The sequence below is a fragment of the Schistosoma mansoni genome, chromosome 1 (assembly GCF_000237925.1).
Source record: "Schistosoma mansoni strain Puerto Rico chromosome 1, complete genome".
Classification (NCBI taxonomy): domain Eukaryota; kingdom Metazoa; phylum Platyhelminthes; class Trematoda; order Strigeidida; family Schistosomatidae; genus Schistosoma; species Schistosoma mansoni.
Genome location: NC_031495.1, coordinates 28,277,409 through 28,303,939, shown reverse-complemented (window position 1 = coordinate 28,303,939; position 26,531 = coordinate 28,277,409). Strand labels below are relative to the sequence as shown.

Sequence of the window (26,531 nt, the reverse complement as noted above, 5' to 3'; positions counted from 1 at the left end):
CTACTTCATATCAACAGTCGTCATGATAAAATCTACACATCTCGTGACACCTAAATGTTCTTGAAATTCATGATATAAATGTTCAATTCTCTTCACTCAAGATTTAAAAACAACCGAATCGTAAGTGTAAATAGTACAGATAGTATAATATGTAAATGATCATTAACACTTACTGTAGTAAATATCAACATATTGAAAAAATAAAACTGCCTACTACTTGATTCTCTATATTATTTTCATTTGAAAGTGGGTAAAATTTGTCTTTTAAAAATAATTCATTGTGATCATGACTTATTCCAGAAGGAAAAGAAAACACAGATGAGAGAATAGATCATTTTGATTGTGATAGACTTTTGTTCCCTGAGCTGGATGGTTTGGTCGTGACCATCCAGCTCAGAGAACAAAACTCCATCAAAATCATCCACCTGAGCTACAAATCTTCTCTGCCATCTCATTTTGATTATCGTTTAGCAAACAATATAACACTACACAAGGGATTATTATTTTGATCAGTCCAAATACAAGTTATCAATAAACGAAAAAAAAGTTTTCAACAAAATTCAGCAACAACTGGTTCTAATAAATATATATATACATCCGAATGAGTAGAAAAATTGTATTTCTGACGTTTCATGACTTAATGCAAGCCAATACTTCAGAGTAAATAAATAACCGACATTAAATCCGGAAGGGAAGCGGAAAAGAGGAAGGCCAAAGACCACATTACGCCGGGAAATAGAAGCAGATATGAAAAGGATGAATAACAATTGGAAAGAACTGGAAAGGAAGGCTCAGGACAGAGTTGGATGGAGAATGCTGGTGAGCGGCCGATGCTCCTCGACGAGGGGTAACAGGCGTAAGTAAGTAAGTAAGTAAGTTAGTTAGTAAGTTTAAATAATACAATGGAAACAATGCAAAATATTTTTAATACAATCACAATATTTCAAAGTAATTTTTGGTCAAAGTGAATTTGTATGACCTGTCACTGTATTAATTTGTATGTCAGAATGTGGGTGTGAAAAATTTACTCATTTGTGATATGAAATAATGGGTTAAGACTGTGTGTCCGTGTATATGTTAAAATAATTCTAAAAAAATAGGGTCAAATATGGTTGTCTGGAAAAACTATCCATGTTGGATGAACATTCAGGCCTTCTTCCACATCTTCTAGACCTGATTCTAATTCTAGATCTGTGTTAGTCAGAAAAGATCTGACACTTAACATAATCTTTATTATCTGTAATATTCATCATCTAAAGGGAACATGATTTCAATTGCATAGATATGAGTGAACAATTAACTTTATTTACTAAATAACTAACAAGATATAACTAATAAAATAAAAGTATTAACATTTATCTCATTTAAGAAATGAAATTGTTTCAATTAATTAAAGTTAATTAGCTTTTTTTTAAAAACAAAATTAAATATCCATTAGACGCCATCAGTATGAAAAGTAGTCGCTATAGTAATTGATAGATAATGTATACATGTTCGGCGTTAGATATGTGATATTTAATCCACCTAGTTGGATCCGATGAATAATTTGTAATATGGATTTCCAATAATGAGTTTATTACAAAATAATTGATCTTTACCTCAGTTTATTTGTTGAGAAATTTTGTTTTCATTAAAAAGCACGGAATATTCATTTATTTCAGTTTTTTTAAGAAATACAACTGACAAACTAATAATAGGATGAAATTTACTTACTATTGTTTGTTTGGATCTTCTCATTGATGTTTTTAGGACTGCAACTGGTCAGTCTCTAATTGGCATATGTGCATACTGTGCGTATTGCCTCGATATAGCCTAAATTCACAAGCATGGTAATAATAGGATGTCTTGAACAAGACAACTTGAACCGAACAATAATTATGAGTACGGTTTTACCATAATATCACTGTGAATTATTTCAAAACAGGATTTCTCTGAACTACATCACGGGATCGAATCAGTTAGGAAGCATCAAATCCCTCAAGATTGCAGGTACATCTTGCTGACGAGTGCCGAGTAGCACGAAACCTAGGTCCATGGTTTCCTGTTGACTACCTACAACCACCATCTTAAATCACTTGAATCTCAGAATTCTTATCAGCGCGAACTAATGGGATTTGCTTTAAACAGCCAACAACCACGCTTGTGGCAAGTAGTTTGTCGTAGTCAACTAAGTGTAAAATAGTCATAAAATGTTCACTAGTATATATTTTACATTTTGTATAAATTAAAATAGAGTCATTGTTGCCAAACCAAACGAATTCCTAAAGACAATACATCAAATTTATTTTCTTACGGCTTAATACGTCGCCTTATTGTAAGAAAGTATGGTTTTATCTCCACTTATCGAAATTCGGTAATTCAATTTTTATTCTATGATCTATTTATCCTTTATATATATGTGATATACATGTATAGCGGTGAATACGACCAAATCAAAGTTTTACTTGATTTAATAATGAACATGCTCACACTGAGAAGTTGAGATATGAATATACATTTAAGAACAGAATAAGAACTCTGCAAACACATTTAAAACATAGTGTCATCATAACCTACTGAACTTATCAACACTTCATGTTTATTTTCGTTTTTCTGCAGACAAAATATACATTTATACCCCTTGAGTTAAAAAACAGTTTATGTATCTAAACTGACTAGGTTGTGTATTAAAGAAAATGTAGATTTTATGTGTAAGTGTAGAACGTAAGAAACTTGGAAAGCATCCTTAACTGAACAAAATATAGAACGTTTCTCTCTTCTCAATATTTTAAAAACCCTAATGGTTTTTCTTCACATCCTTCTGTTACCAAGAAGCAGTCAGAAATAAAAACTAATATGACTTGTAAGAAACGCTTGTATTTCCTTTGTCCTATTTCGATAAAAACCTCTATTGTGTAATAATGTTATTTTCATATATTGTTTTACAATGGTCAAAATCGACGTGTCGGAATACTTCTTTTGTATGATAATAATAAATACAATGAAATTTGTATTTGTGTTTGTAGTCATGGGTATATATATATATACATATGTTAGTGCCCTGTTGATTTCGTTTTCTACAGATCTTTTTTATTCTTGTGATTGTTTTCTCTCATGATTGGTGTGTACTTGGTTGTGTTAAATAATATCTTCCCTGTATAAGTAAAGATGGATACTGGCTAGCAGTAGAATCGAGGATGTGCGTTTCTTCCTATTTGAGACTCGTCAGCTGGATGTACCTGCATCTCAGAGTTGAAGTTCACTCTGGGACTCGAACCCAGTACGCCATCGCGTTATCCACTCAGCTACTGAGTCCTGATAGCCACGTACTTGTGCAATGGGGTGAAGTTTAAATTCACTTGGTATTGTTTGTTTGAATCTTCTCATTGATATTTAGGACAGCAACTGGTCAGTCTCTTATTGGCATGTATGCATTCTGTGCGTATTGCCTCGATATAGCCTTAATTCACAAACAAACAATAGTAAGTGAATCTTCCCTGTATGTATGCTTTAAATATTCATGAAAGTTTTCCCAATTCACTGAATTTATTCTTTACGAGTTCTGTAATTGCTAGCGAAAAATCATAGTATTAATGGGATTTCCTCTTCGGATAAACACTATAAGTAAGTATTAAAGCATAAAGTCTTTTGAGTTTGCCAAATTTTTTAATATTCACTAATAATTCTAAGCTTATCATGTGAGACTTTATACTATCTGTAATGAGGTCCCTGTCAATTTCATAAAATAGTGGAATTATTCAAGTGATCTAATTGATAATTTTTCTATGAAACGATTCCACAAATTCAAGCTTGATAAATTTCAGAAAAGAACAGAATTCCTAGTCTGTCAACTGACCACGAGAACATACAGTTATGCATTGAAGGTTTTATTTATGCACAAGATGTTTAACTGAAGCGCTATTTATGTTTGGGAAAACGAATATCTGATCGTGTAAAAAATGAAGAGAGCAATGAAATATACGTTTTATTAATAGTTAACAAGAGATTACTTAATTCAAGAAATGGTCATCAATATAATCTGAGAAAGTTTCTGCTAAATGTGCTGATTTCGATAGTGATCAACAAAATACTTGAGTGAAAGTTACCAAATAGATATTGTGATCAAGAGTACCGATTCGGAACAAATAGCTATTTGTGAGATAATGAAGCGAAGATGAAGGTATCAATTGAAGCCGTTATTGGAGCTAAAACTTTTTCTTCATTTTATACTCCTAATATTTTTATTAATTTATGATGTTTAGTATCAAAAGGTCACAATATTATCGTAACTTTCATATAATCCAGAATTTTTTTGCAATATATCTTTCAATCTGCATACCATTCTTTTATACTTGTTTCATAACTTTGTTCAGATTTGCATTTTTGAATTGCAGTAGGTAATTTTCATCATGTAGCTCTTTTAGGATCATTACCGGTCCCAAGCCTGGGTAAAGGAGGAATGCGATGTATGAGGTCAGAAACCCCATCTCATAGAAAAAAAACCTTGCTAAAAAAAAGCTAATCAGAACAAACAATTCAAACCATTGTAGTATAATAGTAAGCTGATTTGACCATATTACTCCTTGAAATATTAGAATCAACAGTGTGAAAGTACCATTATTCTATCCATTAATTCCATATAATTAATTTGTTATATTTGAGTGGTACGCTTACATCTAAAATACAAACAAATAATCCGAACCAAAAGAAAGTACAACATAAAGGTTGCCGACTGAAACGTAAATTTTCAACTAGTAGCGTTTCTTCCAACTCCGCCTGTAGCTCTTCTAGAGTTACTGCCGGTCCCAAGCCCGGGTAAAGGAGGAGAGTTGGGCATGGGGTTAGCGACCCCATCCCGTAGAAAAGCTAACTCGCTAAAAAAACGCTAACCAGAAAAAATAATTCAAACCATTTAAACTCTGCCCTGGGAGTTGAAGGAATAATTATGACGCCTCATGATGAAAGCCGAAATTTTTCGGAAGTCACCTTCTAACAACCAGAGCAACACTCTTTATAGGTACATGGAACGTCCGGACAATGTGGGAGACAGGAAAGACCAGCCAAATAGCAATGGAAATGAGGAGATACAACTTGGCAGTACTCGGAATCAGCGAAACCCATTGGACACAAACTGGACAACAAAGGCTAGGTACAGGAGAGATGCTGCTGTACTCCGGTCACGAAGGGCAAAATACTCCACACAATCAGGGAGTTACTCTAATGCTGTCCAAAGAAGCACGAAATGCACTTGTAGGATGGGAATTTCATGGACCCAGGATAATCGAAGCATCATTCAGAACAAAGAAGCAAGGGATCACAATGAACGTTATCCAATGTTATGCACCCACCAATGATAGCAACGACGATGATAAAGATCAGTTCTATGAAAGGCTGCAATCAATTACAGCAAAGTGCTCACGAAAGGACCTCACCATCCTAATGGGAGATCTAAATGCTAAAGTTGGAGTGGACAACACAGGATATGAAGATATAATTGGACGACATGGACTAGGAGGGAGAAATGAAAATGGGGAGAGACTTGCAAATCTATGTGCATTCAACAAATTGGTTATAGGCGGCACAATATTCCCCCACAAACACAGACATAAAGCCACGTGATTCTCACCGAACCACACCATAGAGAACCAGATAGATCACATCTGTATCAACAAAAAATTCCGAAGATCAATGGAAGATGTGAGAACCCGGAGGGGAGCTGACATAGCTTCAGATCACCACCTGGTTGTGGCCAAGATGAGACTGAAGCTAAAGAAACACTGGACAACTGGACAAACAGCACTACAAAGGTTCAATACAGCCTTCCTTCGAGATACTAACAAGCTCAACGAATTCAAGATAACACTCAACAACAGGTTCCAAGCTTTACAGGATCTACTGAAAGAACAAGAAACTACTTTGGAGGACAACTAGAAAGGGATAAAAGAAACACTAACTTCAACTTGTCAGGAGGTTCTTGGTCCTAAGAAACATCATCACAAGGAATGCATCTCTATGGGAACCCTGGACAAAATTCAAGAAAGGAAGAACAAGAAACTAGCAATTAACAACAGCCGAACACGAGCAGAGAAAGTCAAAGCACAAGCAGACTACACAGAAGCAAACAGGGAAGTGAAGAAAAGCATTAAAGCCGACAAACAGAAATACATGGGAGAACTAGCAACGGCGACGGAAAAAGCTGCAAGAGAAGGGAATATGAGACAACTATATGATACAACGAAGAAATTGGCAGGGAGATATAGTAAACCAGAGAGGCCAATCAAGGACAAAGAAGGAAAGACAATCACTGAGACTCAAGAACAGAGGAAAAGATGGGCAGGATACTTCGAGGAACTGCTGAATAGATCAGCCCCATTGAATCCACCGAACATCGAACCAGCACACACTGACCTTCCCATAGATATCACTCCACCAACGATCGAAGAAGTCAAGATGGCCATCAGACAAATCAAAAGTGGGAAGGCGGCAGGACCTGACAATATACCAGCTGAAGCACTGAAGTCGGACATTGAAATAACTGCAAACATGCTTCACCTTCTATTGAAGAAGATTTGGGAAGAGGAACAAGTGCCAACGGACTGGAAAGGAGGATACCTCATCAAGATACCAAAGAAAGGAGATCTGAGCAAATGTGGGAATTACAGAGGCATCAGTTTGTTATCAGTACCAGGAAAAGTTTTCAACAGAGTGCTGCTGAATCGGATGAAAGACGCAGTAGACGCCCAACTTCGAGATCAGCAGGCTGGATTCCGTAAGGATAGGTCGTGCACAGACCAAATTGCGAAACTACGGATCATCGTTGAACAATCAGTTGGATGGAACTCGTCATTATACATCAACTTCACTGACTATGAGAAAGCGTTTGACAGCGTGGATAGGAGAACATTATGGAAACTTCTTCGACACTATGGAGTTCCTGAAAAGATTGTCAACATTATCCAAAACTCATACGATGGACTACAGTGCAAAGTGGTGCATGGAGGATGGCTGACAGATGCATTTCCGGTAAGGACCGGAGTCAGACAAGGCTGTCTACTCTCCCCATTCCTCTTCCTTCTAGTGATTGACTGGATTATGAAGAATTCGACATCTGAGGGGAAATACGGAATACAATGGACATCTCAGAATCAATTAGATGATTTGGACTTCGCAAATGACCTAGCCCTCCTCTCTCATACACACGAACAAATACAGATGAAGTCAGCAAATGTAGCAGCAGCCTCTGCATCGATAGGCCTCCACATTCACAAAGGAAAAAGCAAGATTCTCAAATGCAACACGGAGAACACCAACCCAATCACGCTTGATGGCGAAACTCTGGAAGAGGTGGAAACATTCAAGTACCTGGGGAGCATCGTTGATAAGCAAGGAGGATCGGATGCAGATGTAAATGCGAGGATTGGCAAAGCAAGGGCAGCATTTCGACAATTGAAGAACATATGGAACTCAAAACAACTGTCAACTAATTTCAAAGTCAGAATCTTCAATACGAACGTCAAGACAGTTCTACTGTAGGGAGCTGAAACGTGGAGAACTACTACGGCCATCATCAGGAAGGTACAAGTATTTATAAACAGTTGTCTACGCAAAATACTCAAAATCCATTGGCCAGATACTATCAGCAACAGCGTTTTATGGGAGAGGACAAACCAGCTTCCAGCTGAAGAGGAAATTAGGAAAAGACGTTGGAAGTGGATAGGACATACATTAAGGAAATCACCAATGTGCATTGCAAGGCAATCCCTAACTTGGAATCCGGAAGGGAAGCGGAAAAGAACACACTACGCCGGGTAATAGAAGCAGATATGAAAAGGATGAATAGTAACTGGAAAGGAAGGCTCAGGACAGAGTTGGATGGAGAATGCTGGTGAGCGGCCTATGCTCCTTGACGAGGGGTAACAGGCGTAAGTAAGTAAGCGTTCCTTCCTCTTATCAGAAGCAGTTCTTTGTTTACAGAGTACTAGAGGATGTCATTGATATTAGAACTACATTAAGAAATTATTTCTCTTGTCTTTAAGATATTTAACAATTAGAGTTATCTGGAAATTAAGTGAATTTCATGAAATTTCGTTAGTTATATTAGTTGATCTAATGTATGACACTATAAAACAAGATGACATGTTTGCTTATCTAAAATTTGTGAACAACAATATTTTGCAAATAACTTTGTCCTAGGAAGCATATCATTTTGTAGTCATCCCATGTGAATTAGCTAATACAATGACTGGTGGTAATAATTTCAAAGATTGTTAGTTCTAATATTATCAAACACTTGATAGGTCAACATCTGCTTATAAAAATATATCTGTTACTTATATTCACTTATTTGTACAAAATGTGATGGATAGTGTTTCAAGATAATGAACTTCATTTGGAGGATTTTAATAACAGAACAAAATATCATATGCGTGTTTCAGTTGGTAGATAACATCTCCCTCCATGAAAATACTTTTACTGTTAATGCTTAAACGTGTATTCATTAGCTTTCATTGACTGTGATCACAGAACCTTACTATTAAAGTTACTCTACAATGGGATACTGATCGAAATTACATACTTTTAATAGTCTATTTCCATGCGTAGAAGTTTTCTACGTGGACATGATTCTTTTACAATGAAAAAGACGGATAGTTTCAAAGTTCATCTAGCTGTAATCAACTTTGGGCCTGGAATGAATCTATATCGGCACATGTAATACATTACACGACAGCAAAAGAAGGGAAATCAACAAAGAGTGGAAGTAGATGGGAGAGATTAAATTTAACGTTGGAAATATCAACAAAGAATAATATATTCATTAGTGAATAACTTCTGGGGGAAAGTTTAAGAGTTTTAGTGAGAAGTAGTGATCAGTGGCGTCAAATCGTATCAGGTGTGAGGTAGTTATCCAATGAAGATAATGGTAGATAGTTGAGGGAAATTGTGAGTCAATTGAAGTAAGACATGTAAACCACTGGATGTCGGCCGATCTCTAAACGTTAAGCGTTCGTCATGAGCTCTGAAGATCCTTGGTTTGGTTACCCAAGAGGTCATCAAATGGATACGACTGAGTTCCATATTAGTATAAAGCAGCTGTCAAATGCTTCCTGCTTTTCAACTGTAGCTTAACTAAGATCAACTCATTAAGTAAACTATCAAAGAAATACAATTCAAAACAAACAAACGAGACCAAAAGACAAGTTAAGAATAACACTTAACTCAAGATTTTTGCTAACGTAGGGAATAAATGCAATCGGGTTACTTCAAACGATTTTGTGCAATATTACTTCACGTCTCTAATCACTGATAGTGAGTACTATGATAGCCCAAAGTAGGAACTCCACACCTAACAAAATGGATCAGGTCAGTAGCTAACAACTTTATAAACTGAATTATTACACTTGTTAACGTAAACCATATTGTAATCATAAAACAATGAAACAATAGTTTATGACTAAAATCACTTTATTCGTTTTCATAATAGAAATCTTAACCACAAAAAAAGGAAGAAACGAATGAGCATATCGATATTAATCACATAAAAAAAATCATTTCACAAATATTAAAAAAATATTATGTAAACCCTTATTAACAGTTATTATTATATATACATACAGGAAAGACATTATTTTACACAACCAAGTACACACCAATCATGAGAGAAAACAATCACAAGAATAAAAAAAAGATCAGTATGAAAGGAAATCAACAGGGCACCAACATATATATATACCCGTGACTACAAACACAAATATAAATTTCATTGTATTTATTATTATCATACAAAAGAAGTATTCCGACACGTCGATTTTGACCATTGTAAAACAATATATGAAAATAACATTATTACACAATAGAGGTTTTTATCGAAATAGGACAAAGGAAATACAAGCGTTTCTTACAAGTCATATTAGTTTTTATTTCTGACTGCTTCTTGATAATAAAAAAAGAAATGAGAAGAATACAATAGAACTTATAACATGCCGAAACGTGAGTATATGAGTAAGAGAGAATGATCACGGAAGCTTACTTCATTTTAAATCTAGAAATAGGTGACTAAGTATATGTATATATGTTTTTATTCCCCTCATTTGAAAAGAGAGGAATTTTGTAATTTCGATATGTTGAATGGCTTCGGAAGAAGTTACGGCTTTTCGTTCCGCATGTGAATAGATGAGGTGGCTGATTGTTGAATTGATCTACAAAATGGGATTTGTTAGTGTAAGGAATTTCATTGATGCAATAAAAATATAATAGTGAGAAGACAATTAAATAGCTGTAATGATCTTAATGCACAAATAATGCATGAGTAGTTAGAATAAACAAGTCACTAATTAAATTCTTAAGTGATAGCGAAATAATAAGAAGTTTAGGATGTATATTTTGTTCCACCGAGGGAACTAGTTTATGTGTATTAAAAATAAATAAATTGAAAGCAAGGCGTAGAATGTAAAACTTAGTATTTTATCTGTAAAGAAATTAACTCAAACATGCTGGATCTGAGCATAGTATATACCAGTTTGAATATACGTGTCCTGGACGAATCGATTTCAGTTGGATGTAGATTTGTCCAAATGGTATATTTTCACCAATATGAACAGCATGCCAAGCAGAAACTTCAATAAAACCACACTGTATATCATTTGGGATGAGGTCATAGGAGAACTATTAATCATACGAAGTGGCCAAATATTAATAGGTGAAAAATATTAAAAAAAAAGAGAAAGAAATTTGACATTATAATTAGGCAACCGGAAGATGAATTGTATAATGTAGAAAAAGAAACTCAGAAGTTTGCATTAATAAAAAGTTTGAGATTTAATGAATACATTTCAAATAGATTTTGTTTTACATTATTAAACGACCAAATATTAAAATAAGATCATATTTTATAATTTTGTAAACAGATATACACTATTCAAGTTCCATCAAATCTAGTTTTTACCAATTTTCAAGTAATTTCTTCTGCTGAATATAATCTTGTGAATACGAAGGTACAATCATTTGTACTGTTATCACTGGGGACAAGTTGCTAATATATATCACATTCAATAGTATAACATCTAACATGATCAATTATCAAAGCCCTGATATTCAAGTTATCACATTCTGAGAGCTATTTATCAATTATTGAACTGCTTAAAACTTTCAGCACTAATATTAACATTCCGTCAAATATATATGCTCTGTAAAACTAATAAATCTTATTTGCTTTGATTATATTCTAAATTTTAAGCATGTGTTAGTCAAGCGTCACAACTATAGATGCTACCTTGATGGCAGTTTAGTTTTCGCATCATGTGTCAATATGGCTATAATAGTTGAACACTTGCTCTATTATGTTCTATCTTGCTAGACAGGTCGGTTGGAGGACGGTTAAACTGAATGCACAAAACGTACTACCCAAGGGCGAACTGGAAGTTTGGAATTTATTGGTATGGCGTGGCAGTGAAGTGTTTCCCTCAAACAATCAGCATCTACAACGATGGTGTCTTTCCATAGCAGAAGAATGTGGTTAGGAAAGATTAGTACTAAAATTAGCACACCCCACCTTAACTCACAAATTTCTGTCGCTGGTGATGAAGTCTGAAAAGGAAGGTGTGTGGCCGTCTTCGATGCTCTTAGGTAGCTAAGAATATTATTAATCTAGATTTCTTTTCGTATACCTCAAGGAGGAGAATCCTTCCACGTTGTAAACAATAGCTAACATAACCCAAAATCACACTACTCACGGTTAAATTCCATCTTTACTTTTTAATACTTGTTCAATCAAATAATTAAAATAACCCATTGTCATTGAATAAAAATAAAGAAAATTTGGTGAAGAAGAGCAACTCAAGCTCAAACTCTGCGTGAAAAACTTCCAACTTCTCATCCTTCTTTGTCCCTAATTTCCTTTCGTGGTATGCTCTGGTTTATTATTATTATTGATTTTTCAAATTAGTGTTTTTTAATTTTAAACCGTAATCAGTTATTATTACCCTCCATATCTGTCAAGCGGATAATTATCTTTCATAATTCTCACCCGTGAATTAATTCCATTCATATATTCTTAACTTACCCCTTGATTATTGTGTACATTCATTTGATAATAAGACTATCGAATCAATTTATGATGCAATCTTTTCTATCCTTCTATAGAAATATATTTACCATACAACTATAAATACGAATGTACAGCTTGAGTAAATGATTTAATCGAAAGGGGAATTTTCTTCACTGGCTTCTTCAATCCTTATTACAAACTCTTTTCTTTTGACTATCTTTATTCTCAAGTACCACGATCCTAAGGCGATTAGTTTAGAAAATGTTATCCCTGATAATTTGAAACTAATACCTAAACACGTAGAAGCTTCCAAAATCTGAGCCTGTCAGAAAACAGGCATTATTAGATAGAACTTCAGCAGCTGTTAAGGTCGACATTCTACTTCTCTGAATCTCATATGGTCCGATTGTGGTTATTCCTTCGACCTCACCTAGCCAATGATGAGACCGATTTATCCTCTGTATATCTGAGGACTAGATTTCTACTTCTTGTGTTCACACTGATACAAACATAGGATTAGATTTAAAACCACAACAAGCTCTCGTATTGCATTGCCTATATTCCCATTCACCGTAGTCTGGATAAACAAAAGCAGATGAGTTTTACAGAAAGCATTCAGGCCTTCTTCAAAAAGCTTTAGTAGGTAATCTAAACTAAGCTAAAAGAAACTTAAGTGAGTCTTATAGTGTTTCAGCTCAACCAACAGATAACGGTGAATATATATTTCAACCAAGCTGAGACAGCCATTTATTTCTAACATGTACCAGCTTTAAGCACGGGGAAAGACAACATCTGGCATAGAGACCTACCAAAATCTATTCAACAATGAAGGCGAATAAGACATATCGACAAGAGCCTATTTGGTTTAAAAGAAAACTACTTATACAAATGCACAGATAAGATGAAACTATCGGTTCAATAAATATTATCAAAAAAGTATTAAACAAAGGCAATGTTCAAATAATCTATGCACTCTAAACATTATGAAAATACTACAAAAAAGAGAAAACAAACTCTTGAAAAATGAGAGACATGAGTACGATTTACTGTGATATTGAATGATGGAAAGCTAGATCGTCGAACAATGTTTGTTTTATGTTTAGTTGCTTTACGACGTCGACCAGAAAGCAAATAAACTTTTATGTACACATCTGGTGGCTCATTAGATCCGGGAATGTACTAAAATATTTAAAAAAAGATTTAAAGATCAAAATTGAAACTGACCTACAATAGAATGTATGCATAGATATATATTATTTCTCACATTCGATTAGATATTACCTTATGGCACAATACACAGCAATATGATCAATTGGTTGGGGTAAATATTGATCAATGCAATCCAGAGACGTTTCAACAAAGCGTGCATCTGAATTTGGCTCCAGTATAAACAAATAGTCACAACAGAACATAAATAATTTGATGAACGCATCTTGATTCACCTAGTATATTACAGATGAATCCGGTCGATACATAAGTCATTCTAACATTAATGTCATATGATATTGCCTAATGTTTCCGAACAGAACAATCTTTGTATAAATTAATCCAGTTTTTTTCAGTAAAAGAATAAAAAATTAAGAAATCTGTCAATTATTCCAGTCATATTACTTCATAGGTGAATAAAAGAGTTGAAATATTTCAATTTTGCCTATTTATAGAAATAAGCAACACAATGCATGGTCTTGTCTATACAAAAAGTTTCTATCATGTGATTTAATGAAAAGTGTATTCCCACTATCAGTTAATTCAATTTCAGGTGTCATCATTTATCAAAAGTGAGTGAGTAATAAACAATTAACCACTGTGTAAACCATTTCATTTTTATTTCACGGATGAATGTATTGAGCTTGTTAGGTGAGGTTAAAAAGTTATATTCAGTCTACTGTAATGTAATGAGTTAGCATAGTTGAAGATAGTTTTATTAACTGATCGATAATAAAGATTAGCTTACATCTTTGATAACGATGACTTATGCATTCAGTCTCCATGCTGAGGGCTTACCAGTAGAACACAAGAATATCATTATGGCAAAAAACTCTTTATTGAGTTTTTTGAAATTTAAATGTCTTATACATATTATGGGAAACAAAGAATAGAAAAAGGATGATTGAATATTTATTACAAGTTATGATTTCATAACAGTTACCACCTTTTTTTCAGCTTGAAATACATTTACTTAAAATATACAGCATATTAGCTTCGAATCTCTCTTGTGATAGCGAAAATAATCCTATTGTGCATGCCTACGACAATGAAACAATCTATTATATTATGGTTTATATTGTTTCATGTAGAAAGTTAAAAACAGGTTGCGCAACTATAAAAGGATAAGCAGAATTTAGGCCTTGTAAGTTAAGAGTTTCTTAGACAATTCCCGAATGTCTAGTACTCATCATAATTAAAATCATTCAACTAGCTGAAAAAAATGAAATTCTCATGGACATATACTGAAGTATAAGTTACGTATTTGAGGATGATTAATTTCTATATTGATAAGTCATCAAACATCACAGATGATATTTGATGTTGTCAAAGAATATTGATTTGCTACACGTTTCTGAAAAAACATCCTTGAAAACCCTTTTTAAGCATGGCATGTGGAAGAAAGACGGGGTGTACAGACCAAAAGTAACATTAACGGAAACAAGTATTGTAGTGAACAAGAAAACAAGTGGGGACAATCGGGTGTATTTAGGCACAAAATTACAGAATATCTCAGTAAAATCTGACAACCATAAAGTAAACAGTTAATTTGCAAACTATCAATCAATTGTCTCAATCTTGAACGTTCCTTATGCAAATATCAGTCCATTGTCTCCGATTATTATTGTACATGCATTTTCACACCAATTGCATTTCTTTCCCGTTCTTTCGCTATCGATCTTCGACTGAAATACATTCAATGCCCGACCGCCGCTGTATAATACTTGTGTGGATATAAATAACATACACCACAGTATCACTGTACACTAATGCGAATGAATAATCTCATCATAAACTATTTGTTACTTATTTTCTCTTCGAAGTACACCTTAAAAGAAACAGGCAGGAGGCTATAGACCTAGGTGCAATGCTTGTTAGTAAGCTGTAGCATTGAGTATATGTAAATCATTCAGTCCATGCCTCAGATTTCGTATCATTAAACAACAAAACAAGTATGTTTCATAATGTCAAGTTATTTAGACTAGAGGCTATGTTGCAATCTCATAGACAGAGGTCAATTAGCATTAAGCATTGATCAGACAGTATGACACAAGCTTATTCTAGTAAATACCTTTAGTAAACATGCAAACTAAGAAGAGGAAAAACTGTTTTAGACAAGAAGAATAACCAGAAAAATGGATAGGTGAAAAAAAACAATCATCCGTTTTTATTCATAACATCATTAATATTAGGGTGGAAATGAAATCATCAAAAAAAGACAATCATATGCCTGTCCCACGCACATATAATTGAGTTTAGCAAGCCGAAATAATAGGTTAAATCAGAACACCGATAACAGTAACAACAGGCTAGAAAGTGATTAATGAAAGTAAATACCATAAAAATTGTACAAGACAGGCTTACTAAACATCTGGCATGCTTGATTAAAACATCTAAACGTCTGGAGTTCTCACTTAAATATAACTGAATATGTACAGCTGGCAAATAGTCTACTTTATATTTTGATGTTAATAAATCATCAGAATTATTATGAAACAAATGAAACGATGATAATGATGATGAAGATAATGATGGGATGAGTAAAGGAGTTGTATATTCTTTAGATTTTTCAGGTAAATAATCTTGTAATGGTGATGAAGATGACCAACACTTGATTAGTGATGATGAAGTCGATGTTGTCAGCCCTAGAATTTCAAAAACAAACAAACAAAGACTAGAAATGGAGATTTTGAAGTAGGCCATTGTAAGTAAACATAGGGTGAGTTGAATTTAGTTGGTTAATTGAGAACAATTTAACACACGTGTAAACATCATTGAGAGTGATATTTAAAGAATGAACTATTTTAGATTTTCAATAACAAGTGAGGTAAACAATTCCGATCAGAAAGATTCTACGACAAGTTGAGATGGAGATATGAATTACTGAATTTTAATCCTATTAAATTTACTGTAAAAGTTAAAGGTTACATCTTTCATACAAGAACAGATCATAAGGGGTGAAGAGTTCCACCATACAATTACATCGAATGTTATTTGTTTGCGATTTTTAAAAAAAAAGAAAATTAATAGTGTTAAAACTTGTGTTCTTTCAATATACTCTTATTTAGTCTATACAAAGAAATCATTATACAGTTAGGCAAATCACACTTTGAAGATGATTCTCATCAAGACGTGACGCTAACGACTAAAAACCGAGAAATCACAAAAATATCTCTCAAAATGACTGAAATCATCAGAATAATATGTGTATACATCCCCACAAATTGTTGAATGCAGGGTCCTCAGGTAAAGCATGATATCATTTAGCTACTGAATTTGGAATGCAATGACATATTGTAAAACTAACAACGATTCGAGATAACGTGTGATTATAATCCAATATATTCGGTGAAGATTATTCTCATTTCATACCAAGGTAGATTTATTGTTGCTAATCTCATAGGTATTATTTAAGATTGTATGAAACAATTATCGAGTGTTTCGTGGTTTTCAACTAGTTTTTCAACTAATGTCAACCAGTAATGAGATTGGCTTTATGATACAAAAATATTTCCTTACAAACTATGAAATGAATTTTAAAAAGTTTTTAACGATTAAAACTTGATTAGCACAAATTAGGTTAGATGAACTAAATATTCGAAAACGTCTAACAAAACAAAAAGCATCAAATTAAACCAATCATAATGAGTTATAGAATAGAAAATAGAGAATGTATGAGAACAAAGTTATCAATTCCATATGATGCAAGTATTTGAAATAAACAAACAAAGCTTTTTCATAGTTGAAAGCGTGAGTCAATTGAAGCTAGACTACCATGGAAAACCTAAAAGTACTGGACGGCAGTTTAGTCCTATTGTGGGACTCCTCAGCAGTGCGCATTCACGACCTCGCCTCACGAGATTCGAACTCAGGACCTACCAGTCTCGCGCCAGCGCACTTAACCGATAGACCACTGAGCCGGCATCCGATGACGTTTATGTCTAACTCCAAACAATCCACGAAGTTGAGCAACCGTCCACCGATTGTCTTCAGTGAGTTTCTATCTCACAATGGACGTGGTTTGAACTCCACTGGTCACTGCTTCTCACTAGAACTCCTGGATTTACCTCTCGAAGTCAGTCGCTAGTGAGCATATGGCGCGAGACTGGTAGGTCCTGAGTTCGAATTTCGTGAGACGAGGTCGTGGGTGCGCACTGTTGAGGAGTCCCACAATAGGACGAAACGGCCGTTCAGTGCTTCCAGGTTTTCCCTGGTGGTCTAACTAACTTTCGACTATGAAAATACTAAATCTCCACAAAAACCCTTTCTGATAAAAACAAAGCTTTATTCATAAATTTATTTAATAAAGAATTTAGCTTGACTTTTTTCATTAACTGAGAATGTGTTTGAACTGTATAATATAACCAAACCACATATAACATTTTACCAATCCACAATAAGATGATTAGGAATTTATTCTACTAACCATGTATCGTTACATACCAGCTTATTCATGAGTTGTGAAATTTATTCAACCTTAAATATCATAAATATGTAAACAATTTGTGTTGTAAACTAAAATCTAACAGACTTGAAAACAATATTTGGTAAATTATACTGAACAAATGATTAAGACGAAAAATGTAATTTTAGGAGAAGATGGGTGGTGGCTAGCAGTGGAAGCTTTTGGTTAGACCTTATTTGAAATGCCCACTCTGGGATGCAGGTACAACCAGCCGACGAGGCACAAATGAGACGAAATGTGCATGCTGGATTCCACTGCTAGCCAACATCCGTCCCTGCTTATAACTTAAGGTAATATCAAGGCAATCCACCCTGGATGCATATATGCCAATAAGAGACTGATCAGCTGCAGTCCTAAACATCAATCGGAAGATGCAAACAAAACAAAATGAAAGCTGTAAATTATGTGTACTTAATTCGCCATATATAAACAAACTATCTTTACTTCTAGAGGATAAGTGCTGACGAATGAACATTTTAAAAATGTTAAAATATGACGAAATAGTGAAAAAAAAAACAATTTTAGTTAGAAAAAGCTATTTGGTTTTAATAGTATAATTACGCATTATAATATCACGCATGCAAAATCAAAGCCTATCGTAATGTTGTTTGTAAGGAGATCACGATAGTCAGACTACAATATTGTACTTTTCAAATAAGCCACTATCTGTTTGACTGATCTAAGTTTACAGTTGTAATACCTTGTGATTAAGGTCTTCAAGATAGGCGAATTTTGTGATCGCGGGTATCAACTGATTACGCTCAAAATAGACATCAGTAGCCGAATTGTAGGTATATTATTCTAAGTCTAAATTTCCAATACACCTCACAACTTTCAATTAGCAATTTTGCTTCCATTCATTTCAAACTATATTCTCTATACTCAGTTCTCTACTTATGATAGATATCTGGATTTACACTTCTTTAATTTACATCTTCTACGTTTACTCGCTCTAACCTTTAAACTTAACAAGATCCGGCTTTGTTTATAACTATCAGAGTTATAAATATCAGTCATCAAATACAATATGTGTACTAACATCATAGCCCTAAAATACTCGTAATTCAAGGTTACATCAAATGAGAGTAAGAAATCTTGTTCAAACAGTAAAAGCAATTCCAAATTTTGTTAAGATAAAACAGTAAGTTCATTTGTAATTACTAATTACCTTTTTTATTTAAAAAAAAAATAAAATTAGAGTAAGGCGAAGACAAAAAAAACCCTTTGCGAAATACCGAAAACAGTGTTAAATAATTTAGTTTTAATTAACTAAGTATGCTTACACAAAGAAGTTAATTAAACAGCTGTAATGAAGAAAAGATACACTGAAATAAATTATTACTAATCATATTAAGGTAGTTAGTTTATGCATAATTCAGTATAACAAGAGTGACATATTCAATAGAACATAAATATTGCTAATACGAAAAATAATTACTTCATAATTTGCTTTTTTTTTCTTGTATTTACGGTTGAAAAGAAAAACGAGATAAGTATTATGATTGAAATCACTCATTTTACTAACGAACAAGTTCACTATGTGAAAACTATGGACATATTGACTAGTAAGCTTAACTGGTTTATCATTGTGTAATGAATACATGAAAATTCATATTTTTGTCTCTGCCAACTTCTTCAATTTGATCGACGGATATATCCATGATATTTTCATAAACGTGATCAAGTGTCCGTATGTAATGGATGAAAGAAATATAGAGGCGGGTATTTGCAGTTTTAATATCATTAAAGTGTAATTTCTATTACAAACGGGATTCCGACGAGGAATCATTCAGTCAGTCAGCTACAACGTAGGACCAGGCACATATATGCATCGGTCCAATTTGCCATTGCACTAAAAGAAAACAATTTATAGAAACATTGTCATAAATATGAACACCTTGAAGTAAAAACCTCACAAGCCATACTAGAAGATAGTTGAAGTAAAGCTTAAATTTATTTAGATCGAAGAAGAGGCTCATTGTATTTGCGATCGATTAGACGGCCAGAAAAATTCAACGGCACCTAAATGATGATCACAATGCTGATCTCAATCTCAGTGCTTAACAAAAAAAGATTAAACTATGGGTTTTTACGTAATCAGACAGATACACAATGTAAGTAGAATTGACTAACCTTGTGATGGCATGTCTTCAGCAGTAAATCTTTCATCGAATAATACACTGTGAAAGAAAGTATATACGATTGCACTCTAAATGAGAAAAAAAAGAACATACAAACAAAATATATAGTTTGGTAGATAAAATAAATAAGGGATAATGTCTAATTTAATGTAGATATAAGAACTTTCGTCTAAATTTGAACGAATAGTTTCATTGTAGCCGGGCGCTGAGTTAACGTAAGACAGGGAAGAAAATAATATTTGTAAAAATCTGTGATTGGACTTGAAGTAAATCCACTATTTCATTCGGTCATCTGGTCCAAGCTTTTTCAAGGAAATATAATCGAACGGCTCAATAAGGAGCTCAGTAATCAAACATCATGTAAACCCAGGTCACTCTACAAAGCGGACCTTGCGTTCAAAGTTACGAAGGCTGTCAAAGGCAGTTACATTGCATCTTCTAAAATCATCGAATTAATCACTATACATGTGAAAAAACCGGAATTATATGTCCAAAAGAAATTGGTACAACCTCTTTTTCTGCCACGGTCTTAATACCTCATAATTTTCTTTTTTCTTCATTCTATTCTTCCTTCCCAGCTATCTGTCTCCACTTCTATGTTCTACATAGACCTTTTACCTCCAAAATAGCGAGGTAAATGTTATTTTGGTCGGATACCAGCAAATTATCTGTCGAATAAAACAAACTAATTACTGGTATGAGTAAATGAGGAATAAAGTAAAACTCCGGGATTTCATGTTGCCAATTGTTGGGGCGATCCTGGAAATTTCTTGCAATAGACATGACAAGCTCAGGAAACATTAGGAAGCATTTTATCCAATCAGCATTTGACGAGAAGTTTTGCTAGAAACATCACGAAAATGAAAAGTCACATGCAGAGTTTCTGATTGGCTGATTACTACACTGCTACTATGTTTAGTAGTATCCCAGAATTTTCAGGAAAACTCAAGGACTTTTAAAATGTTGTAAAAACCCTATATTTTCTGTGCATAAGTGAACCGTTGGAGTAAAGTGCTTCTCGGATATTTTGCGCCTTTTCACTTGTGTTCAAGTCGCTGCGTAGTTCTAACTTGGGGGTTACAAAACTAGCTTAGGATCCGAGTATAGCGTTCAATCAGCAAGACTTATCACCAACGTCATTTTTAAAAGCGATTATAGTGAAGTCGCAGAATAAAGTATTAGACAGCACTTTGCTAATATTTTTCAATTTATAAAGTGCATGAATCCTTGTATTGAATTACACTGTTATTTATCTGTCAGTCACTTATTATGTCAAGGGACAATCCTCAAATGTGGCATTCAAAAAAATATTATCTCCATAAAATACACTTATATACCAGCACTGAACACCTTATTCAATCTAGTTTAGTTTATGCACTAAAGCAATCCCACATTAAAATTCAACATATTTAGGTTTCGAAATTCGAGGTTCATTCCCATCACCTTCCATGCAACGATTTAAATATAATGATAAATATGTTTTTGTACTGACCCGTTTACAACGTAGTGTGATACAATAAATCACCTCATAATCAGTAAATTCATTTTTATACTATACTATAGTCTGGAAAGGCGATGACTTGCAAAAGAAATATTCATGTTTATTCAAAACCAGAATTTCATTATGTATATTAATGAATTAGAGCAACTGTGTGATTGATATTTCCAGTATCATTATAATTCTAATCACCTTTTTTATGAATTTTTGTTTTCTTCTTTTTAGTACATGGCTGGAACTATAGGGGTTTGACCTAATAACTCAAGTGTCTGTATTCATAAAAAAATCGTAACATATTTATCTCTTTCTTGGCCGAATTAGGCCTAACAAACCATACTCTTTGTTTGTTTATCCTTCCTTACCCCCTTTTTCAAAAATACACTTCACTGTCCAATTATCTGAACATTTCTTATCATATAATCTTATGATTTTTAAATGAATGTCGTTTCAGTGACCCTTTTTAAAGTCACTGATCTACTGCCTATAATGAAACATTGATTCAAGGCTCCAAGGCTTCTTATCACAACCAGTACACCTGTAATCACATTGTCAATTTGTATTTTTTTTTACCTATTATTTTTATTGCACTGTTATATTCCACTGTAATCACTGACTTAAACTGTCTTGATCGGTTTAATAATTTTATATATCCATATAAATATTACTGTATATTGCAGTAAAGCGTGATAAGAATTTAATTGAAAACAATATTATTTGCTTACATATGTTGTTCACAATCACTATGGAAATTTCTACAACTTTTTAGAAGATTAAATAGTTTTAAGTAGGGATGATTGTTAAACTGTTACTGCTCCTACTCATTTGGTATTTACCACGATGTGCTAATGTGGTATGGTTACCTGAAGTGATACACGAATGCGTCAGACGTTACGTAGGTAATAACTAACTTACTGATCACATTTATTGATAGGTTATTACAGTTGCTTTCTGTGGTTTCTTATTCCTAGAACGCGCATTAAAAGCAATTACGTTTCTGAATACGATCAAAAGCTAGGATTTACTAACATTTAGCCTAAAGACATAATGAAATCTTATCAAAAACCTAATAAAGAGTAGATGACAAAAATATATATGTATATATAACTTCTTACTTTGGACACAATATCATCATCTGAAAGTAAGCTGTCTGTTAAAGATTGCACATGATCTTGGGATCGTGTAGAACTAACACTCATTGAATTTAAAGCATTCATGATATGTGACACAGTTTTAGTAACAACTGAATTTGGAAAACGCTCTTGTAATCGCGTTTCTAATTCTTCTAAATCTGAAACACGACGGTAAACTCTAGTTGGAACTCGACAATTTTCCCGCCAAACATTCATTGGGAAGTAATAATCCTATGAGAACGAAATATAAATTACTATCAAATAAAAATATCAAGAAAAAACGATTTATTTCACAAAATATATATGAAACAATTTGAAAATTATGTTCAGTTGTAATTCTACAGTAACTTTAAGTGTCAAGTCTGAGGGTAGTTTGAATAATACATTTACACCAAATCAATAGTTAAAGTGTATTATGATAGCTAAGACAACTTTAGAAAGAACAATGCATGTATGCAACAACTTCAGATATGTATTTCATGAAAAATAACGCGTGTAAATTACAGACCTGGTCATAGATGTTACATTGACAGATAGGTAGGACTGGGAAATCTTAAAGGCCAAATTGAACTGCAAGCTTGTTTGCCGAGGTCCTGTCATGACAAACAGGTTAGTCTGATAACAGCAAGACCAAGTGAAGAAACTTTCAAATTGTAAAACAAAATGGTACTACCGAGTGCGCCGGAATGCAATAGCAGACAGTTGATTCCCACGGATAATTAGCATCTCCAGTGAAGCTGATATTTTGAAGAAAGATATATAGGTTAGAAAAGATTGGTTTTCACTCTCCTTCCTCATGGATTTCCAGCCTCAGTGGTAAGATTTTAAGAAGTAGGGATCCAATATTATGGAGAGAGCCACTCTTAAGAAGTTTTCACCCTTTATTCAGAGTCGCTTTTATGGGTCGACAATACTTTCGATGTTTGGTTAGTTTCTTCAAAAATAAATGTTCTACAACAGTATTAGTAAGGGAGAAGTGCTAATCCCTTACTCACCTTCACTAACACAAGGGCTTGCCATCAGTTTACTTTCATGTTTTCTAGGTTATCTCTAATGTCTTATAAAACAGCACTGACAAATTCTATCCTTGACCCCTCGATATATTACTTTTAATATTCACATCATATAGGAAAAAGACCAGGTAATAATGTTTCTCTGAGGCATAAATTATGATTATCCACCTAACATCAAGAAATTAAAATACAAAACCAGATCAGTTCATCCTTTGTGACATCGAGACATCTCTAAAACAGTAAATCCAATAAACACCCGTGATGTATACAAAATAGATAGATATGTGTCATCTACTAGAGGTTCTAGAACTTATACATAGTATTATCTGTTATATCTGAAGCGTTTCAAATTCACTAGTTAGCAAACGAAAAAAAGACTTGTGACCAGAGACCAATAAGCTGGCTATTCTGACGCGACTGAGACCCAGCTAACTAGAGTAAGAAGTCCAAGTTGGAAGAGGGAAAAATATATTCCGTAGCAGCCAGAAGCACAGCAATCGTAAGGGGAAAAAATCAAACGTTTATATACAGCAATAAATTATCCTTGGGAAGCATTACAAAATAGCACACTCAAAGGTACAAAGGACCAATGGCGTTTAAGGTATTTTACAAGTGGGAAATTCGACGCGAAGGTGAAAAGAGCGCTTTTGGCGCAAAAACAGAGAAATCCAAAATTTCAAAATAAAATTACAAAATTGAGCCATTTACCAAGTAAGTTCTGGGGATTTGACATCCCCAACATTATCTAACTGTAGTCTCATTTCACGACCAGAAGACTATACATAACTCCGTTTATCGATAGATCTTATGACAGTATCTGTCATAGCAAAGCACATTGAAAAATTATTTAAATCCATTGAAGGTTCTTTATAATGTACACTACGAGTCAAGTTAGAGCTTATAGTGAACTGTTATTGAAACTACCTACGTCAAGTGATATTCGTTCACTTTCTCCGTCTTATTAAATTTTGTCCTACACATTCTTTAAAATAAAGCGTTCCAGTCGTTAAACTTTTAAGAGATTGACCCATCAACCGAAAACCTTCTAGATGAATTAGAGTATTCATCAAATGACGTATTTCTGTTTAGTAGACGACGAATGTAAGCTTTCTGAACAGCATATGTAGTCATACAAAGATGTTTGAGATGAGTTTCTCTTCATCTGAATGGAAAATATTGCTTCAAAAGTCGTTTAAGTCAACGATTAGTTTGACGATTGAAAGAGATGTGGTCAGATATATAAACCACCCCAATTACCTGCAACTGACAACATGGAAGAAAAACAAACTGGTCAAATGCTCTCTCACTTATTTCTTCATACTTAATCTAACTCACGGAATGTTTATCATCGGTTTTCTTTTTCACCGCAGTTTCCACCACGATTGCATCAATAGTTCCATCTGAATCATTTCTGTTAATTTGATATTGATAGTTTTGTTATTGAACATGAGGTATAAACAAATACACATATAAATATATGGAAAAAGAAAGAAAACGACAAAAATGAAAACAAGTCAGAAATTAGGCACAATGATATTATAAAATGCAAATAATACTTGAAATAAATGGGCAGTTATTTGATTAGGCGAATTTCTTTTAATAAAATTATTTCGTTTGGTTCTCGTCAGCTGCTTACATCCTGCGGTATTCAAAATTCATAATACAAATCATAAATGCAATCTCCCAAGGTTATTACTAAACATCCAAACTCCAGTCTTCTGAAGCCGTTGCTATCAGGTGTTAGAAAACTGATTTATGTGTTCATAAGGAGTTGGTTGTTAATTTATTTTTGCCTTGGTGACAAATATTTCTTTGTTGTATCATAAAACTTTGTTCAACTCTTTCTTTCCATTAATCACATCATTACTTCTTTTTATTTCAACTGTCTTTTAAATTAGCAATATTGTTTTTATTTACTGAGCTTAACTCATTTTATTATTACTAATTATCAGTGTTTACTCAGTACATAAAAACTTGTTTCTAGACCTTTCGACTTTTGTTACTACCACTGTTATAGAATGTTCTTTTCTTAAGGTATATATTTAAAATATTTTATTCAGTCTATTAAATTTATGTACACTTTTGCTATACTATACTGATATGTGATCATAATAACTTCCAACTTAACACTTTCATGTAAGCAATTTAAACTCATTTTGTAATCATGATTTTTATATATCACAGGTTGTAAGCAGCTAATAAGAACCAAACGAGATAAAGTGAACTTATGCTATTACGTTCAAATGATTACTCTAGCTGTCTTCAAGCTGATAAAAAGAACTAATGTGTGTGAAATAAAATTATTATTTATATAAACTAATGACTAATAATGCACTTGATCTATTTATTTTAAGGGCAATCGAAAAGAACATAGTTTTCCTGATAGTATTTCTAATTCGGGAGTACTTTAAAAAAAAACTTATAACCAGAAGCGTTCTCACATAAAGTAAACTTATTTACTTATGTACACCTGCTACCCCTCGTGGAGGAGAATAGGCCGCCCACTAGCACTCGCCATCCAATCCTGTCCTGGGAAATCCTTTCCAGTTGCTATTCATCCTTTTCATATCTGCTTCTATTTAACTAGCCTTTGCGATCTTCCACATTGTCTGGACGTTCCATGTACCTATAAAAATTGTTGCGCTGGTTGATAGAAGGAGCATCGGCCTCATGACTTCTGAAGAATCTCGGCTTTCATCATGGACAAGAGTACACCATTACACACAAGATTTATGTCGATATGAAAAATGCAGACGAGATTTATTTAGTCTAGAATTTTGAGATAATCTTGAATGTTTTTTTAAATATAAACGAAGAAAAAACTTTCTTAAGAGTTTATTAGATATAGAAAGTTGTCCAATTCATAAAAGAAATGAATAATGTAAAATACATAGAGGTATAAACTTAACATTTTAATGGACATTTTCATAAATATTCTTTACAGAAAGTAAGAATAGTAATATAACGGATATATTGCAGTAGATAGATAATTCCTAGTTTCACAATTTATTTATTTATTATTTATTTAAACAAATAAATATGGCACAAGGGGACAC

At 33.6% G+C, this 26,531-nt stretch overlaps 1 protein-coding gene across 1 annotated transcript in view; it reads right to left on the bottom strand.

Moving 5' to 3' along the window:
- Positions 1 to 26,531, bottom strand: part of Smp_172400 (phosphatidylinositol-4,5-bisphosphate 3-kinase catalytic subunit alpha PI3K) — a gene marked incomplete at both ends in the record, with an annotated part of 94,620 nt that continues 68,089 nt past the window's right edge. The window contains 7 exons of the mRNA XM_018793925.1: positions 1 to 90; positions 10,507 to 10,641; positions 13,070 to 13,201; positions 15,593 to 15,873; positions 19,827 to 19,902; positions 22,445 to 22,693; positions 24,811 to 24,886. Coding sequence (XP_018648389.1) covers positions 1 to 90; positions 10,507 to 10,641; positions 13,070 to 13,201; positions 15,593 to 15,873; positions 19,827 to 19,902; positions 22,445 to 22,693; positions 24,811 to 24,886 — 1,039 coding nt within the window. The remainder of the gene's footprint in view (positions 91 to 10,506; positions 10,642 to 13,069; positions 13,202 to 15,592; positions 15,874 to 19,826; positions 19,903 to 22,444; positions 22,694 to 24,810; positions 24,887 to 26,531) is intronic.